General features: G+C 33.1%; 3 protein-coding genes across 4 annotated transcripts; 2 read left to right on the top strand and 1 right to left on the bottom strand.

The window, feature by feature from the left end:
- Positions 1–8,096: 8,096 nt before the first annotated feature.
- On the top strand, positions 8,097–9,869 carry LOC109787963 (uncharacterized). Its single transcript, XM_020346578.3, has 3 exons — positions 8,097–8,251; positions 8,334–8,758; positions 9,123–9,869. Exons 1-3 carry the CDS (start codon positions 8,179–8,181, stop codon positions 9,657–9,659), a joined length of 1,035 nt encoding a protein of 344 aa, XP_020202167.2. The 5' UTR covers positions 8,097–8,178; the 3' UTR covers positions 9,660–9,869.
- A 2,884-nt stretch (positions 9,870–12,753) lies between these two features.
- Positions 12,754–13,465, top strand: LOC109787965 (uncharacterized). Its single transcript, XM_020346581.3, has one exon. The coding sequence runs from the start codon at positions 12,796–12,798 to the stop codon at positions 13,303–13,305; it is 510 nt and encodes a 169-aa protein (XP_020202170.2). The 5' UTR covers positions 12,754–12,795; the 3' UTR covers positions 13,306–13,465.
- Positions 13,466–14,150: 685 nt separating this feature from the next.
- Positions 14,151–17,630, bottom strand: LOC109787964 (zinc finger (Ran-binding) family protein). Of its 2 annotated transcripts, none has more exons than XM_020346580.3 (7): positions 17,269–17,630; positions 15,592–15,956; positions 15,464–15,491; positions 15,137–15,201; positions 14,848–15,023; positions 14,607–14,687; positions 14,151–14,437 (listed from the first exon to the last, which is right to left on the bottom strand). In XM_020346580.3, the coding sequence occupies exons 1-7, from the start codon at positions 17,456–17,458 to the stop codon at positions 14,389–14,391; spliced, it is 954 nt and encodes a 317-aa protein (XP_020202169.2). In that variant the 5' UTR covers positions 17,459–17,630; the 3' UTR covers positions 14,151–14,388. The 2 variants fall into 2 exon arrangements, with proteins under 2 accessions (XP_020202169.2, XP_020202168.2); XM_020346579.3 differs by having other exon boundaries at positions 15,128–15,201; positions 17,269–17,612.
- Positions 17,631–19,991: the final 2,361 nt, after the last annotated feature.

The raw sequence follows: 19,991 nt of genomic DNA, 5'->3' as shown, positions 1-19,991 counted from the left end.
ATGACAAAAAATAGTAAATGATTGAGAGTAAAATTGATGGGAATACCTCTTGAGAAAGCTTTTATAAAAGATGCTTCCAATATGGTTTACTTGAGGCACTTTTTGGTTTTCTTACACACTACAATTTACCTCACAAATCTCAAGAAATGCAAGAAGGGGTAGAAAGAAAAGAATTCGAGCTATATGAGACTCTAGTAGGCAATTTTTTCGACACTAAGCACTATACACAAGGCTAGTATATATAAACGTCAAACTTTATCGGAACGGACCATTTTGATCACCAAAATGAGGCATTCTGGACTAATGTGTTATGGCAATTTTTCAATCTGGAACTGCCCTCTCTAAAATTAGAACGGTCCATTCCAAATTTGAAGTTAACTCATAACAACATGGGTCAAAACATCCCGTTCCAGATTGGGAACGTCCTATTTTAACCTAACTTAAAACTAGTAATTACACAAAGAGATGGGGGCATAACATTGCCAGATTGATGATTCAAACACTGAGACTTTTCTATTTGGATGTGACAAGGCAGTGCCATGGACAATGGACTCGAGATAGGAGGAATGATTAAAAATGGACGAATCTTTGCTCCTAAGGTGTTGGATCGAGCGCTTACCACTAGGCCAAAAGCTATAGCTGATAGTCAGGGCGCAACTCTTTTTACTTAAGAGCGCAGCAGCCCAAGCGTCATGATTCGACAGTGACTTGGCCCACCTAGCCTCCGCCACAGGACAATTGATGCAACCCGCAACATAAGGAATTGCAAAACAAATTCTCTAAGGAGAAGGAGAAGTCCAAAGAAGAAAGGAAAATAACTTGAGGGGAGGATGAAATTCTCGAACGTACAAAGTAGAGGGAATAGGACTTCCTCATCAAGACAAATCCAAAAGCATTATGATCAAAGACATTGCAAGAACCGCTAGGACAAAAACCCGCAAAAGGCGCTCTAGACAAAAATTAGGGTAAAGAAAAGAAATCCTGATAGGATACATCCTATGCAAAAGTTAGGGATAAAATAACAAAAAAAAAGAAAAAGAAAAAGCAATGTCTGCTCGAGTTGAAAATCAAAAGGCGGCTCGAGTATTCCCTCTTAGAAGAAAGACTTTATAAAGGTTTTACTCCGAACTTCAAGCACTGGCATTCAAGCAAGTGGAAGGGTGTTTCCGAAATAGTTAGACTAACCATGTCCAATCAACCATGCTTCTCTAAGGGGAAACCTTTGTCTATCTCTCTATGTATGAATCACGAACTTGGGACATGCTCGAGCCTTCGAGCTACGTTAAAAAGGCACGTGTAAATTGGAAATATTGTTTCAATGCCATAACACTCTTTCTATTTTATTTCTCTTCTCTCTTTAAATATTCACTTTAGGCCTCATAATGGAGGCCCATGGGCCAAGGGCCCAATCATTAGGGCTATGGTCCGAAGATTAGAAGAAGATTGGGCTAACACCAAGGAAAGACCCATGACACTTTTTAGTTGGGTTGTTCATTAAGGCCCATGTAGACTAGGGTTGGCTCAATCGGGCTTGTATTTTTCTTGAAGGCCTTGTATTTTGGCCAAGTAGAGTAGGTTGTGTTTAGGCCATGGCCATTTTTAGTCTTAATTTCATGTGAGTTTATGTCTAATGGAATTTGAGACACATTTAGGGTGCATTTAGAGTCATGTAACTGGCCATGTGGGTGGTGCACGTGGTATGACTCAAATTCATCCCAACTGTGAACCAAATCACATTAGAATGCAAGCCTCACATGTGCTAGTAATGAGTGGCGGGTTTGGTGTCGAGAATCTAGGAATAGAATTCAAATTTGAATTTTAGGCGCCAAGGGTTTAAATTAATCATACCATGGTTAATTTAAACTCTCGGCCACCTAGCTTCCTTAGCATTCTTTCTGTGGCCCATATAGGTGAATCCATGTGTAAACCTTCACTTTTGAGCATTTTATGAGAGATACTTCAGCATATTTCTCTCTAGCCAAAAGTCACCAAGTAGTGAGGAAACTATTTTTCTTCTTGAGATTTCCTCTTTGTAGCCTTGGATCTCTAATCCGAAGAGCTTAGGCAAGTCTCTTCCAACACTTCACTTTCTTCTTCTGGCCTCAATCCTTGAAGATTCCTCAAGGAAATCAAGAAGGAGTGGCGTGAAGAAAATTCCATGGAGTTGAATCCAATTAGGACTCCATCACCTCATCCATTAACCCCTAATAAACAAGGCATATTTGTGACAGAAATGTTACTCGGGTAATAGCTTGGAAAAGGTAACAAAGGAATAATCATGTGAATCCAAACAAGACTAGGTTTTAATAAAATAATGCATCTCATACCTCAAACAAACGCTGCAAAAATGAAAGTTTGGCAGGAAACCCACTAAGGGGGTTGCTAAAAAATTAGGGTAAGGTCCATTAGGAGACCTGCAAAGGATTCTACTTGAGTTGGTTTGGAAGGTTGTGGGTAATCTCGGTTTGCTCGGTGCTTTACTCTTTTGCCTCTTCCAAGATTCTTCATTGTTGATTGAAGAACTCACAAGAGAGGGGTTTTGATTTTGGAGAGATTGATGTTAGGGTTTGAAGGTAAGAATGTGAGAGAAATGGTTTGGAAGTGAAAGGTTCCATTTTTAGAAGTTTATTTGAAGTTAAAGAATTCAAAAATAAGGGGTTTTGCAATAGTTATGTCACAGGCAATTGATTATCACCTATGGTAATCGATTATCTTGACAAAGTAGGATGAATTTTAACTTCTTGTGTGTAGAGTAATTGATTACTATACATGGTAATCGATTATTCTAGTGCACATGTGATTGTGTGAGTTTTATATCATAAGGGTAATCGATTATCTGGAAGGATAATCGATTATTTCGATGAAGCATGACCATTTTCAACCTATTTTCTCAATGGTAATCGGTTAACCCATGTAGTAATTGATTATCATAGAGAAATAATTGTTTTCTAGTGTAATTGTGTGATCCTAAGTATGAACAATCAAATCTCATGCATATTTCAATCAAACATGTATGGTTTGTATACAAGATTCACATAATTCATCAAATTCACAAGTATATATATTGAGATTAGGCAAGATTATACTCACTAATGATACCAAGATTTGTTCTAAACTTATAAAATCTTTCCTTTGGTAGTGGGTTCATGAATATGTTAGCTAATTGATTCTCCGAATCAATAAACTCAATATTACAATCACTTTTTTTCCACATGATTTCTTATAAAATGATGTCAAACATCAATATGCTTTCTCCTACAATGCATGATCGGATTCTTTGAGATGTTGATAGCACTTGTATTTTCATATTTCAGTGGAATGTGATCTAGCTTCAATCCAAAGTCTTGAAGTTGATGTTTGAGCCATATGGATTGTGCATAACAACTTCCAGCTACTATGTATTCTGCTTCAGTTGTAGAAAGTGATACACAAGCCTATTTCTTGCTACGCCAAGATATAAGACATTCTCCAAATATATAACATGTACCGCTAGTTCTTTTTCTGCCTAACTTGCAACCTGCAAAGTCAAAGTCAGAAAATCCAATTAAGGAAGGAGATGTACCTTTAGGATACCATAATCCTAAATTAAGGGTTCCTTTGAGATACTTCATATTCTTTTTTCACATCTTTCAAGTGTGATTCCTTAGGTGCAGATTGGAATCTAGCACATACACACGCTGAACATTATATATGGTCTACTTGTTGTGAGATATAAGAGTGATCTGATGATTCCTCTATATCTTGTTTCTTCTACTTCCTTTCTTGCAACATCACTATCTAGATAACAATTAGTGGACATAGGGATGTTTGAAATTTTACAATTCTCCATATCAAACTTCTTTAATAGTTCTCTACTATATTTGGTTTAGGATTTAGGGTTTTTTCCGTTGTTCGCCAGAGGAACATCAAACATAGTCTCATCAACAACCTCAATATTATCCTTCATCTCAACTTTCTTCATACTTTTCTTGTTCAGATCATCGTTAGACTCATCTCTCTCCAAAACCCTACAGAGCCTATATATGCCATCATATTAAAAATTAATTTCAATCTTACACAAGAGTGTTTTTAAATAAGATCAAAGATAATTTGGTTGCACAAATATACTAATAAGCTTAAAGAAAAGATAAGTTAAGTGAACAAATTAAAGTACTAAAAATGAGATCAATGATAAGTTAACTCTTATATATTAAACACGAATCTCTATCTTACGTGAAAGTGCTTTTAGGATATTTTTTTCAATAAGAAGGTTTTTAGGATTTTTTAACTTATCTAATTTGGTTTTTACTTATCATAATTATTTATTAATTAAAATTTAATATTTTGAAATAAATTATTAATAAATAAAAATAATATTGTGTTACTATATAATTTATAGAGTAAACACTCAATTTGGTCCTTGAAAGATTTTTTCTAGCACCCGAGTCCCTAAATTTTGATTTTGTCATGCAAGTTAGTCCTTTCGTTATACTCAGTTATTAATTCTATTAGTTTCATGACTAGTCAACAGTTAATTATCATGTTGACATGTATTCTCTCTCCTAGTTAGTTGTTTTCCTTCCTAAACATCTAATATGGATCATAATGCAAGGTTTTGGTACTTTCCAATTAACAATGGAAATTTTGTCATATTTAAATATTCTTTCATGGATGCTTTGGTTAAAATGGAAGATTGTTGTTAGGTTTCATAGAGTTTCCTATAGTTAGATTTTTCTGTCTTAATCATCCTTAATCACTACAAGAAAAACTATTATTATCTATGGAAACGGAATATTACCTACGAAATTTTTTCCGTAGATAATGTTTAGTTATTTACGGAATATTATCTACAAAATTTTTTTCGTAGATAATGTTTAGTTATCTACGGAATATTACCTACAGAATTTTTTTCGTATATAATGTTTAGTTATCTTCGCAATATTACCTACGGATTTTTTTTGTAGATAATTTTTAGTTATCTACGGAATATTACCTACGAAATTTTTTCTATAGATAATGTTTAGTTATCTATGGATAAAATCTGTAGATAACAACCTTTCGTGGGTTATCTATGCAAAACTTTCCATATATAACGTTATCTACGGATTTTTCGTAGATAACCTTGGCAGATGCAAGACAAAATTTTTTATGCTCTAAGTGATGTAAAGAATATTTGGTAAAAAATAAATATTATTAAAAATTATCATTTTAAATTTTTTATTTTTATAAATTAATGATGATAAAATATAACATACTAATATCTGGTTTTAAATTTGATATGAAAATATTATGATATAATTAGATAAGATTTTAAATTAGTATTTTATTAATGGTTGATAATTAGAAAATAAAACAAGAATAAATAAATTTTTTGAATTTTATATAATAGATTTAAGATGAATAAATATATTAAGTTAGTCAATAATTTATTTAAAATGTTAATATTTAATTTATAAAAATAATATTTTAAAGAGAAGGGTTATAATAACACCGGTGTAACTTTTACTAAGTATAACACCGCTCAATAACTTTATATTAAATGTGAATTTTATAAATTCAACTGTTAGATTGAAAAATTTTTACTCTTAGCTCATATATACAAAATTTTATATTAATTCAAGATGATTTGATACTTCATTCTTGTAAAATAAAATTGACGTAATATATACATTTCAAAATATACTAAAATATGAACACTTTGATTACCTTCAAGTTGTTGTTCAATTTTAACAAAATTTGATATAAACATATAAAGTGATATGAACTTTCAATCTAACGGTTGGATTTACAAAATTCACATTTAATATAAAGTTATTGAGCGGTGTAATATTTAGTAAAAGTTACACCGGTGTTATTATAACTCTTATCATTTTAAAATATATAAATTATTATTTAAACTTTTAAATTTATAATAAATAATTTAAATTGTATCATAATATTAATTTTAAATAGAAATAAGTAGATTGTTAATTATACAAGTAAGTGTATATACATATATATATATATATATATATATATAAAGATTAATTAAATATAATATAATTATTATTATTGGTAATATAATTATTATATATATTTTGATATTTTTATAGCGGTCTGGACACACCAAAATGAGAGGGATCCAAAAATAGTATAAGTATGAGATTGTATAGTTGAGGATAACTTAAATAAATTAATTTGTACTACTTATACTGACAACATGCATCTGCTTTTCGGTAGCTTATCTCATCAAAACTCCACAATTAGGCGTGCTTGACTTTGAGTAATATAGGGATAGAAAATGTGTAGTAAGGACAAAACATGTTGAAAAGTGACGTGTCATGAAATAGCATCCTTGAGAGGCCAAATGTGAGGGTTGTGACATTAATAAATTTATTAAAATTAAACAAAAATTTTCTGAAGGTTATCTATGGATAAAATTCGTAGATAACAACTTTCATGGGTTATCTACGGAAAATTTTCCGTAGGTAACGTTACCTGCGAAAAGTTACCTACGGAAAATTTTTCGTAGTAACGTTATCTACGACCTTATTACCTACGAATTTTTAGTCGTAGATAATCCATAGATAATTAAGACTTATCTACGGATTTTCATGCTTTACGGATTTTCATGCTTTACAGATTTTCATGCTTTACAGATTTTCATGCTTATCTACGGATTTCTTCCGTAGATAATCCTGATTTTTCTTGTAGTGTGTTTCTTTGTTTATTCTAACATTGTATACCTACATAGTGTGCACCAAAATGTTAAGTTATAGCGTTTTCACAAAATTATTAATAGAAACATAACCACAAATAGATGAAATGAGGGTTTTCTGTCAATTGTCAAAACAGACAAAGAAATTAAGGATGACTAAGACAAAAAAAGATTCATTTACAGGAAATCCTACGAAACTCAACAACCTTTCATTTTAATCCTATGAAACTCAAAATATTTAAACATGAAAAAATGTCCTTTATTGATCGAAAAGTACCAAAATCTTGTTTTATAGTCCATATAGGTGTTCAGGAGAGACAACAACTAATTAGGAGAGAAAATAGGTGTCAATTCGACACTTCACTACTAATTGTTCAAAAAACTAATATGATTAATATATTCAAGCATATGCCGCAAAAAATATTTTACGGACCAAATAAAGTGTTTACTCATAATTTATGCTTAAAATATCTATTTATACAAATTTTAAATATGATTAATATATTCAAATATAATATTTATTTATATATATAATTTATTATAAATTTTAATTATATATATTAAATATTTAGTTTGTACATTGTATAAGTTAAAATACTAGTTTCTAAGTAACACAAGTTAGGGTAACACGGATAGATTAACTTGGCAACTCTTTTTCTTCTTATTTTTAGTAAAATTTATTAGTTAATAATTATATTATTGATAATATTTTATAGTTTTTATTAGGTGTAAATTTTATTATAAATATTTTAAATATTAAGTAAGGTTTGTATGAAGATATGCTTCGGTTATATTATACTTTTATTTTATTTTTTAATTATTTACACTAAATAAATAAATTAAATATGTTTTTAATTCTTTTTTTTTTTCTGACTTTCACTTTGAGTTCTAAACTTTTCCTCCAATTAATATTTATGTTTCCTAGCATCAATATTTTTTGTTCATAGAAAATATTTTTAAGAACTAAAATCAATAAGAATTTATTCATTAACTAAAACTTAAAAAAAAAATTAAAAACTAATATATTTAATCTTAACCAACTTTAACCTCTCTTTTTTCATTTTTAAGTTAATTTACAAAGAGAGTAAGTTAACTATAAAGTGAATGCCATCATGTTTTACCACTCCGTAATTTGTGAATTCCGGCTCCATCTTCACTAGATTGTGGCGTGAACATAAATATCAACTAGTTGTTCTCTTTTTCCCCTATATTACAACAATCTTTTTTGTCTCTTTAACTAAATTCTGGTGTAGACCAATACATTTCAAATGGGCTCCTTACACAAACCAGGCCCACGTTAGAAGCCCATTAGTGGCCACAAATTCAAAACAGTGTAACCTAACGGCTAGTTCATTGCACACCGTTTCATTTCAAGCAAATACGCCCACGCGCCAACGGTCAAAAAATTTGATGCCACCACCTTTTATAAACCCTTCAGTTTAGTCCTACACACAACATTCTTCAATCTTCTTTTGTGCTCTAATCTCTCTGAATCAGTTCCAATGGAGACTCCATCATCCACAGCAAGAAGAATCACCAGATCTCAAACCGCCTCCAACAATATCCCTCTTTCAAGTAAGAAACCTACCCTTCTCTCAAATCCCAAATTAATTTTCCCAAGATTCAAATTTTAATTTCTTATTATTTCTTTTGATAGGAAAAAAGCCTGAGGAATCTGAAAAGAGCGGTTCGAAAACGAGGCAAAGAAACAACATGCAACAGCAGCAGGATCGGTGTGCGCTTATTGACATATCGAACGATTCACCGATCGTGGGGCTTGCAAACGGCAACAATCTCGAAACGCCGTTGTCGTCTATGGCGAAGCAGCGGAGGGTGAAGCAAACGCCGGGTTCCGGCGAAGCCTTGCTGAGGGGTCAGGTTAAGACCCTTTTGCAGAAAGTTGAAGAAGAAGCTGTGGTTTCGAAATTCTCAAAGGAAGTTCCTTCCTTTCTCAAACTTGTTAATTCCCCAATGTCACTTCTTGCACCCACTCCTGCGAACACTCCCCAAATCGCTAATCTTTCTGCTTCCGATGAAACTGCTTTACCTTCTGCTGTCGTTGAAGAACAATTGATCCAGAGGGTTAGTTATATTTGTTTTAGGCTTTATTTTCTTGCCCTTTTTTGTTGCTTTCAAGAAAATGATATTTTTCCCAATTAGTTAATATTATGTTATGATGATGATTCTAATATAATGTAAAAATTAATAAAAGAGAAATAGAGGGCAATTGATATAGAGGGTTAGTTATAAAAATTGATTTTTTAGATTGAGTTAAAGAAAAGAGGAGATAAAGTTTACTTTCTGAAAAAAAAAAATTGAATTTTGTTTTAATTTTCAATTTTTCCCGCCTTCCAAACAGACCCTGTTGTATGGTATTGTCAGATGAAAATTATTTTATATGGTATTGTTTGAAATGTAATAAAAGTGGAGGGTCTTTTTATGGCAGGTGGTGGATGAAATATTTGAGGGAAAGAACAATGAGAAGGCTGAATCTGAGAAGAGTGTGATAACGAGGTCGCTGCTGTTGGATTTCTCGGACAAATCCGAGGTTTCAGAATGCTCTTCTGAGGTGACTTATCAGGAAGTGTCACAAGGAAGTGGTGGAGGTGGGTCCACCACGGAAGATGATGGTGCTTCTATTTGGTCCATTCAGGTGAATGCAAGCACACATGATGAGGATGAGGATGATGAGAAAATGGGTGAGGAGGAAGAGGAGTATTATGATGAGGATGCTGAAGATGAGGAGTTCTGTGATGATGGTGATGGAGGGTTGTTGATTGATGAATTGTGTGCTGGGTTGAACAACATTAGTGTGAATGAGAAGGGCTGTGGGAAGCACATGAGGTTTGTTTACGACAGTGATGACGAGCTTGTGGAGAAAGTGGAAGTAGAATCGTCTAATGTGATTTGTTTGAAGGGGTTGCCAACACCCAAAGGAAATCACCTTCGCTTTCCTGAGGAGGAAGAAGATTCTGATATGTGATTTTTGGTTGATGCTGTGATTGTGTATTGGTTGGTTGATTCACCTTTGTTGACACCACTGCTTTGGTGGTTGGGAATCGTTTTGTTACTGGATCTTGTTCGGGGGATTCATTGAGGCTTTTTATTTTTTTGTGATTGGAAGCTAATGCTGCTCCAATAAAATTGGTATTTTTCATTATCAATAAAAATTTCTGGTTTAATTTGCTGCGCATGCTCTGTGCCTACTGGGAATTAATTTTCTGTTTTCTCTCTTGCACCGCAAAATCACTGTCATTATATATATATATATATATATATATTTATATATATAAACAAACAAACAAAACAAAAATAAAAAAAAAATAAATCAAAAATAAAAACCTTCTTGGTGTAAAGTAAATGTTTTTTCAACTATATTTTCATATTCAACTTAAGTTATCAATCATTGTATACAATATAGATATAATAATTCACCTAGAAATAAATTACACAATTTAAGTTGCTGATCATGTAACTTCTTATCTTTATAATGACCACCCCAAATTTAGCCATCATAAAGGCTGAACATTGCATATCTATATTATATATGATCATTAGAGTTCAAACCATATGAAAATACACAATAGTAATTAGAAACAATGCACAAACAACACTAGATAGCAAGCATATCATCAAATAATAGCTTTACATTCGACGGTGTCAACATACATCGTTATCACATCAACTTCTCCATTAACATGAGAAACTCAAGATCTACACAATAATCAACGTTAATACCAGTCATCAACACTCAAGAAGGCATTTTCAACACAAATTATGCACAACTAGGTACATTGTCTTCAACTAGGACGTGAGTAATTCAAGTGACTTGACTCTATCGAACTAATAACACTGTGATTTGTTTGAGGTTGCTAAATCAAAAACAAATTGGATATCAATCCACAACTCAACAATTTGGTTTCTCGGATGTCATCACTTAAATAAAGAAGTTTAGTTTTAATGTTAGGGTAGAGTAGTTGGGTATAGGCCTACCACAACATTAGCTAACTATTGGGAAAAACCCAACTCTCACAATGATTAGAGATTAGGAAATTAAATAATATATAAGTGGAGAGCAATTCTTATCTTACAAGTCAATTTTGTAGGGTTTGAATTAGACTCAAATTCACTATTTTAAGATGATATCAAAGTTATCCTAGATCCTTAAAAAAGACCAACTATCCTAAATCATTTAAAAAGAGTCACCTATCCTAGATCATTAAAAAAGAGTCACCCATCATTTATCCACATATCAAGTCCAATAGTATTGGACGTGAGCGGGTGTATTGGGAAAAATCCAAATCTCACATCGACAAGAGATTAGACAATTAAATAGTATATAAGTGAAAAATAACTCACATCTTACAAGTCAATTTTGAAGGGTTGAATTAGGCTCAAATCCACTATTATAAAATTAGTTTAACCAAGTCTCTTATGGGATTAGTCCACTAATTATTCTCTAAATACTACGTCCTTCTAATACTCAGCTAGGAACTAAATTCCTAACTTTGTACTTTGCCCACACAAGGTACCAACTAAGTTCTAGATAAGATTCAACACAATAATCTTCTTCAAGGGTCAGCTTCTCAAGAAAAGTTTTTCAACAAATTAGACTTCTAGAGTACCATAACACAATATCCACACAATGAAATATATACAACTTTAAAAACCACTCCGTTGGTCATAGGTTGGTCGTTACAACTTAACAACACCATGCCTAAAACATTCTCAACATTCATCATCTCAACAATGCAACAACATCATGCATAAAACATATTTTCCTCATCTCAACCTCCTAAGTGGTCGCACTAGCAACTACATCCCACAAGATCTTCACCAAACCGATAATTTTGCCTCTCAATTCCTTCATCTTGTGATCAACCATAGCAAAAGGTCTCTTCTCTCTAACCTAAACTTCATCTATCTCAATAACATGACTTGAGTCATGAACATACTTTCTCAACTAGGAAACATGAAACACATCGTGCAAGTTAGAAAGGAAAGGTGGCAAGGCCAATTGATAAGCCACTAGACCTACACGACGAAGGATCTGATAAGACCAATGAATCTCAACGTCAACTTTTTGGCCATCACTACCCTTCTCGCTCCAACAGTGGATGTCACTTTTAGAAATACATGTTCCCCCACAACAAACTCTAGAGGGTTCATCCTCTTATCAACATATGATTTTTGCCTACTCTTGACAGTTCTCATCCTCTATTGTATCTACATCACCTTCTAAATAGCTTATAGAATCAACTTTGGTCCTACAACTACCGACTCACCCTCTTGGTACCAACACAAGAGTCATACGCCTCCTGCCACATAGAGTATTAAATGGTGCCAATGGTAAGACCGTCTCCCAACCCAACTCTCCAAATGGTTTAACATACAAGCCTTCAACAAATCCTCCAAAAATTGGATAGTCCTTTCTGACTAACTGTTTGTCTGAGGGTGATATGCAAAACTCAATCTCAACCTTGTCCCCAGGGCTTGGTGCAGACTTTATCAAAATCTAAAAGTAGATCTTGGATCTCGATCAGAAATAATATTGGAAGGCACCCCACACAATTGTACTATTTCTTGGATATACAATTGAATCAACTTCTCCAAGTACATATTAATGAGATTTACATTAAACAAGTATATATTATCGAGATAAAACTCCATTTCTAATTGAAAAATAGCACTAACCACACTTAAAACACTTTTATCCTATAATGCAAAACTATTTTTATTGTCTATATCATTAAAATTTATCAACATCAAGAAACACAATTGGAAATAAGTTTTTCTTTATGTACCTAGACTTAATTTTTTCATTCAGAAAAAAAAAACCAAAAAGAAGAAGCTTATTTTTGTCAAGTATGTTTTTTTTTTTTAAAACACAATTATAAAATTAATGGAGTGTGAAAAAAAATGGGGGTGTTAGAATAACATGGGCCTTTAATATATACTCGGGCCCAAAACCATTGCAATTTCAATTCTCAAGTGAAGTCCAAACCAAGTAACATTTGGGTGGATTTACTTGTATCAGGTGCAGGTCCAATAAGAGAGGATGATAAAATGGAAGTGGATAAGCAAAATATAACGAACCACACGTTACACTCTAGGAAACCATGGAAACATTCTCTCTCTCTCGAAACCCATCTTCCCTCATAATTCTCAGTAGACCTTCACTTCCATCAACCCGACACAGCCAAATCTCCCTGCCCCACCGTCACAGTTTCAACCCCATCACCTGCACCAGCAGTGACAATAATAGTAGTAACACCAGCACAAACGACGTTGATGCAAACTCAGTTCAAGCACCATCATCCAGTGCTGTGGAAATAAGCTTCAGGAGAAGGTCGAGAAGGCAAGCAAAACGACAGAGAGAGAGTGAGAACAGCACCAAGGCAAGGGTCACGGAGACTCCTCCCAAGAAATGGGAGGACATGAATTTGAGTGAGAAAGCGATGGAACTTTACGTGGGAGAGAAGGGCGCTCTCTTTTGGCTCAACAAATTTGCATATGCTTCGATCTTCATTATGATTGGTGGTTGGATATTGTTCAGGTTTGTGGGTCCCGCCTTCAACCTTTACAAGCTCGATGGTCCTCCACTCGCTCCTTCTGATGTCTTCAAGTGATCATTCATCTCAAGTTTTCAACTTGCTGAATAAAAGCTTGGGGTTTTAGCTTCTGAGCTCAGATGTTCTCCAATTATGTTTTTACCCTTTGCTACTACTGTGTGTAATAGATATTATATGTATGATTCCAGGAGGCCAAAAACCAATCAGTTTTGTTAAAGAGAGTTCTAATGTCATCGCATTTTTTTTCGTGTTTGGAGTTGAGATTTTGATACTGACAAACTCTCTTTCCCTTGCAGTGTCAAACTCATTCAACTAATTGTCTCAAAAAACCAAACTGCACTAAAACCCAAAGGATTTCCTGTGTATACCAATACATTTTATGTTTAGTTGAGGAGCCTACTAAGTGATAACTATTTAGTATAACTTAGACAATACTTTTTCACGTAAATCCGTGTAATAATCTATGAAATTGTAAGTACAGATCACTATAATTCTTGACATTTTTAAATCCTTGTCTTGTTCTTAACTTTGTAAAATATTAGCAGCCAAAAAAAAACTATGTAAAATATTATTTATTTTAAACTTCTTTCATATCCCTAAGACCAAAAATAAAACTTATTTAGTGCTATTAAGAAAACATGAGTTTCCTAGTAAAGCCCCCGGTCATATGGTAGAGGAAAGTTAGAATAGTCTAGCGAACTTTATGCGAGATATGATAATTCTACAGTTTGCAGTTACTGACAAATTTGAAAATCGCTGAACACCAATAACTAAATTCGCGCACGTGAACAGAGGCATGTCAATGTACCATGAATACATTTCTGAACTCAGGTTATAACTTTAACCAAAATCACTGAAATTTGAGAAGAAACAATGGACAAATGAGCTATACGCGAATAGAATAATCCTCGCAACTCACCCACAATCTTCTATATTAAATAGAAAATCTATAGTAAGCATACACATCTCAGAAACCGAAAAATACGATGCCACTAAGCATAAACCACTTATGTCTTGAGCAAATGTAATGCGCCTGCCGAGAATATCAGCGTTTTTTGCTGGCAAACACACGCTAGAAAATCAAAACAAAACTCAGCCAAACTAGGGCACGTGACTGAAATATAACTAATGAACTCAACATTACACAACATTAACGGGTTGCATAGGCGCCATTCTTTGAGTTTTGCACCTGCAAATGACGAGAATTGATTATTCAGTGAGGCGTGCAAAGAAAATGTGAACACGGTTGATGGCTTCATAATATAATGACTTGATGACAGGAATAATATTGTCTTCATTTAAAGGGCACTCAATCTGCTCCTTCTAAACATAAAAAACCATGTGAATGAGAGAATGACCTGTTACACTGTAGTCTGGAAGCATAATTATGATTGTTGCAATTTGTGCACATCCAATCTCCAGTACGCCATTGCTTTGCTCTATTAGATCCAATAGGTAAAAATGTATTTAAATTGTGAGCCTAGGAATGTATGATAGCATCTCTAAAGTGATTAGATGTGCAATAATAAATATATACATGTCTTCATTCTTCACTCTACAACAATATTACTCAAAGGTCGGGGAAAAGGAATTAGTTACCCTTTTCCAAGGAGGGCAGGTGAAGAAACTTGAGGTGGGAGCAGCGTGGCCATTGGCAGATTTGGAGCTGTACTTGAGTTCATGCTGGGATAAGAGGGGAAGACTCCAGGTTTTGGATCTGCACCTGTCCCTACCACTAGATCTAAACTTGTATAGGTTTGCTGCTGATCATTTGTCTGTAAAACAAGAGAGAGACTGTAAGAGGATTTAATGACTATCAAAATTGAATTTTAAAACCACGGAAGTGGATCAGAAATTAAATAAGAAACAAATTCCTTACAGTTCCTACATTCAATCTCTTGTTGTCCCAATCATAAACCAACTCTTCAGAAGCCAACCGCTTTGTCCCAAGTGCTTTATACCAAAATAGTAGAAACAGTGATAAGTTTAACATCAATTGCTACAAATTAGAAATCATTCTCGGTATCAAATAACCAAAAATACTCTTATGAATGCAATGAGCCCCAGGAGGATAATCTATAGGACAACAGAGCACCATAAGAGGATATGTTCTAAGACTTGTGCATTTTCACATAGTATCTGTTGACAGAAGACACAGCTTAGGCATTTTGTACCTACAGGGCTACAATCTATATACCAAAGAAGGAAGACATACCAGGTGGAAAAGCATTGCATTTTTTACACTGCAAATAATTTCAACACTGAATCAGAAAAATAATGAATACTCCAACTCTTGTAGACTGTATAGCTCAACATCATATACAAGCAGAATTCAAGGCATACCTGAGAGCGTGACGAGTAATTGTGGAAGCCACAGTTACAGATCCAGTCCCCATTGCGCCATCCCTTTGGAACAGATAGGTTCTGACTGGTGGAATTTTCATGATGATGTCCAGAGCCATAATTCCCACCTGGTAGCCATATGGAAACTGGATGCGGCTGGAAACCATACTTATCTGCTCCGGGAACAGGCCAATTGGGGTTTAAATGCAGTGATTGTGATGGTGCTCCCGGGGCCCTGGAAAAATAATGTGAATAAGTGGGGAAAGATGCTCCGGTCATTGCAATTGCTGGCATGGCTGCTACCTCCTTCGGTTGCCCGCACTTCTTGCACTTCTCTCTTGATGCATAATTGTTGTTAGTGCAACCTATTTGTTCCAATCCATACAAACCCAGACCCCAAAGCAGCCAGAGGCAAAGGAAGCCAAGCATACGCACACCAACACGTCCAACGCACACCAACCCGTCCATCCCACACAAAATACACATACAAAAAGCACAAACATCTCAACCTAGGTGATAGCAAGTTCTTCATTTCAATTTGAAACAGAAGATCATAAACCAAAATCAAATGCCAGCTAAAGTTGGGCATCTTTAAATAATTAATATCAATCAGGCGGGAAAACCCAAACATGTATAAAATAGAGCTCAATGCATTGTGGCATATCTCTGTCCTTGAGTACTAAGGTCTTAAAATGGAACACACAAAGCTGGAATACTAAGAAAATTTCACTATGGACCAGTTTGAATAATTATCTCAATAAGCACTCATTGGAGAAAAAAAAAAAAAAAAAAAAAAAATATATATATATATATATATATATATCAAACTTATCCTGTAAGTTAAAATCAATTTATGCACCTCAGCTTTGGCTTTTGGAGAAGTTAAAAACGAGAGAGCTTCTATAAAAATTGAAGTACCTAAGTTGATTCTAACTTACAAGAGAAGTCTAATTTAATTTACTTTCTTATTTTCTTCTCCCACGAGAGTATTTAGAATCTGTTTAGATACAAGTTTAAAAGTATTTTTAACAGCTTTTCTATTTGGAAAAGCTCTTTATTTATAATAGAGAAGCTCTCAAAATTTCTTCTAAACTTGCACTCAAACAAACTCTTGAAAGTTTATCCAAATTATGCCTATGTTGCACTAAGCTACCCTGCAGTGGATAGCGCACTCAGAAGCATTCCTACCAGTACCTAGTAAGCTTAAATATGTTTTTAACCATGAAAATATGTTGTTTTCTGAAACAGATCCTTATTTAAACTTTATTCAGTTTCAGTCCTTAAAAATTACAAAAAGCTATGTGCTTCCAGTCCTTACTCCTTAGTGAGAGACTAAAAATTCAGTGTTTTTGTTACATGTAAAGATTAAAATAAAAATAAATTAAAAAAAAATAGGGCCCAGAAACAAAACCATATATGTAAGCCTAAATAGTGTATCTATCTAACTATCCACTAAGGAAAGAAGCACACTAGGTCACAGGGGAAGAGATGAGTAATGAGTAAAACAACAAGCTAATTTCCTAATTCCACTTCATTTCACCCAAGGCATCATAAAATACACTAAATACAAGTACACAAAGTGTCCAAGTTAAAAAACTAAAGAAAAAAAGAAAAGAAATTGATTTGTTGGAAGGAAAGAAAAAAAAAAGAGAGAAATAATTGGTGGTTGGGGCTAACCGGTGCAGATCCAATCGCCAATACGAGGGAGCCACTTGGAATCAGCGGGGGTTTTGGTGTCGACGAGGAGGCGCGGTTGCTTGCAGCGATTGCAGAATGATCTGAAGGCGTAGTTCCTGTTCTTGCAACTGCTGCACTCCCAATCCCCTTCTCTCCCTTCGCCCATTTCACCTCCTTTTGCGTTCAACATCTTTCTCACTCAACAAACTACACGGGAGAGGGATTTTGATTTTTGGGTTCCGTCAGATAATAAATATATAACAGTGCAACACACACACACAGGGAAGACGGAGAAAAGGAAAAATGACAATTTACTGGTGTCAATAAAATAATGATACGTTCATGTAATGTAACACACTCAACCACACTACTGGGCTTTGAGTGAGCCCATTGGGCATCGCTCGTTGCGTCGATTGGAAACCAAAGAAGGGTTTTGTCGCATTAATACCGGATGAAAAAACACTAACTACGCTAAGGATCATCATATATACACCTCCTTTTTTATAAGTTCTTTTTTTAAAAAAAATAATTAAAATTTTAAAATATTCTTAATTTTTAATTTTTTAATTTTACATTTCTAATATTTAATTTATGACTTTTTTTTACACACCTCTTTTTCTTATTTTCATATACATCCTCTTAATTTTCCTCTACCCCTACCTATTTTGGTAGGTAATTTTAATTTTTTTAGTTTTATATTATTATTTTTCCTTACTCTTTCAATTTTCTCACTGATATCACTATCCGTATAGTACTTCAAAATAGTGAAAATGTCTTTTTCATAACACTAAACTTAATGTTAAGGTTTTTGGATGGGTGAAAGGAAAGGAAATGTTAAAAGAAAAAATATGTATCTAATTTGATAGAAACTATTGAGGAAGCTACACATATTTACAATGTTGTTGCCTACTAGTTCTATGATTTGGATGCATGTGAAAAAGTAAAAGAGGTGAGAAAATAAAAGAGTAATGTAAAAATTGAGAGAACTAAAACTACTCATTGAAATATGTGAGGAATTGAAAAAAGACAAGATGGTGCATGTGAAAACTGAAAAGGAGAAGAAAGGAAGTGTGTAAAAAAAAATGATAAATTAAAATATAGAAATGTAAAATTAAAAAATTAAAGAATAAAAAAAACTATAAATATTTAAGGATTTTTTTAAAAAAATAAAAAAAATGTACTTATAAAAAAAGAGGTGTATATATCATTAGCCCTACGCTAATTCTCCAAAGAATCATGCCATGACTCGACTTATTTTTTATAATATATAATTTTTTTATTTACCTAAATAACCTACTTCCCATTTTATTTATCTACATGTACTAGTTATTGTGCATGGTGAAAAATTGTTCACTACCAACCAATTTGTCACGTAAAAAAATTTGCTGTTAAAATCCCTTTTGAGAAATTGGTTTCTCAATTGGGTTTTATATATATATATATATATATATATATATATATATATATATTTAAAATTTGATTTTGTTGAAAAAAAAATTTGTTTAATTTTTTTAAAAAATTATTTGAGTTATAATTGAAATTTTATATATAAATATTTTAATATTTTTAATTAATTTAATAATTTATTTTTCTATTATAGATATAAGTATTTTAAAATTTTAATCATTTTTTTTATAAAAATTATTTTATAAATAAATAATATATATTTATTTAATTTTTAAGAATTTTTTGTAAATATTATTAAGAAAGATTATTATTAATTTTTGTGACACCCTCTACTTCAACATACTTATACAACAATTATAAAAAAAAACATATTCTTGATTTAAATAAAATCTTTATAATTGAAACAATGAATCCATTAATATAAGAGTAGAGAATTCACATTCGTAAACTTCAAACATGGTCAAATGTAGAATTTATAGAAAAATAAATCTTTTCCAAAACAAAATAACAATAAGGAAATCCTAAACTAAGCCTAGCTATGCCCCGATGTCACATATCCTATCAGAGCATGTCTAACTGAAGTCTAAGCCTCGTAACCAACATCCTCATGTTGATGATCACTTGCAACACAATTTAAACACATACAAAGAACAACAAGAGAGTGAGAAACATCTCATTTAGGTTCAGGTGCAGAAATAAAGGTTAGATAGCACACACACAAAACAAACATATTACAAGTCATAAACACCAATCACATATAAACAATGCACATACATAATCAGTATCACATGTACACTCATTTATCATGTAATGATATCATGGACTCGACTCATAAATGCATGTGGCACCAATCACATGTCTCATCACATATCTCGTCATTTCATCACTAGTGACCCTAAGGTATACCTTGTTAGTTTGTTACATCACCAGTGACCCTAAGGTACATCTTGTTAGCATGTTACATCACCAGTGACTCTAAGGTAAACCTTGTTAGCTTATATATGCACATGATGCATGTCACACGTTCACAAACTCATGGACTCCTCACTTCATCACTTGTCATGGAATTTCATGTCATTTGTTCATATTTCACACAGTCTTATTCATAATTGTTCCTTATAAGATTTCACAAAGCACTCTAATTTATATCAAAACATATAAACAATACACATACATAATCAGTATCACATGTACACTCATTTATCATGCAATGATATCATGGACTCGACTCATAAATGCATGTGGCACCAATCACATGTCTCATCACATATCTCGTCATTTCATCACTAGTGACCCTAAGGTACAACTTGTTAGCT

This window comes from Cajanus cajan, chromosome 5 (assembly GCF_000230855.2).
Source record: "Cajanus cajan strain Asha chromosome 5, NIPB_CcT2T_4, whole genome shotgun sequence".
Taxonomy (NCBI): domain Eukaryota; kingdom Viridiplantae; phylum Streptophyta; class Magnoliopsida; order Fabales; family Fabaceae; genus Cajanus; species Cajanus cajan.
Note: the sequence above shows the minus strand (reverse complement) of the source record. Positions and strands in the feature narration are given on the sequence as shown.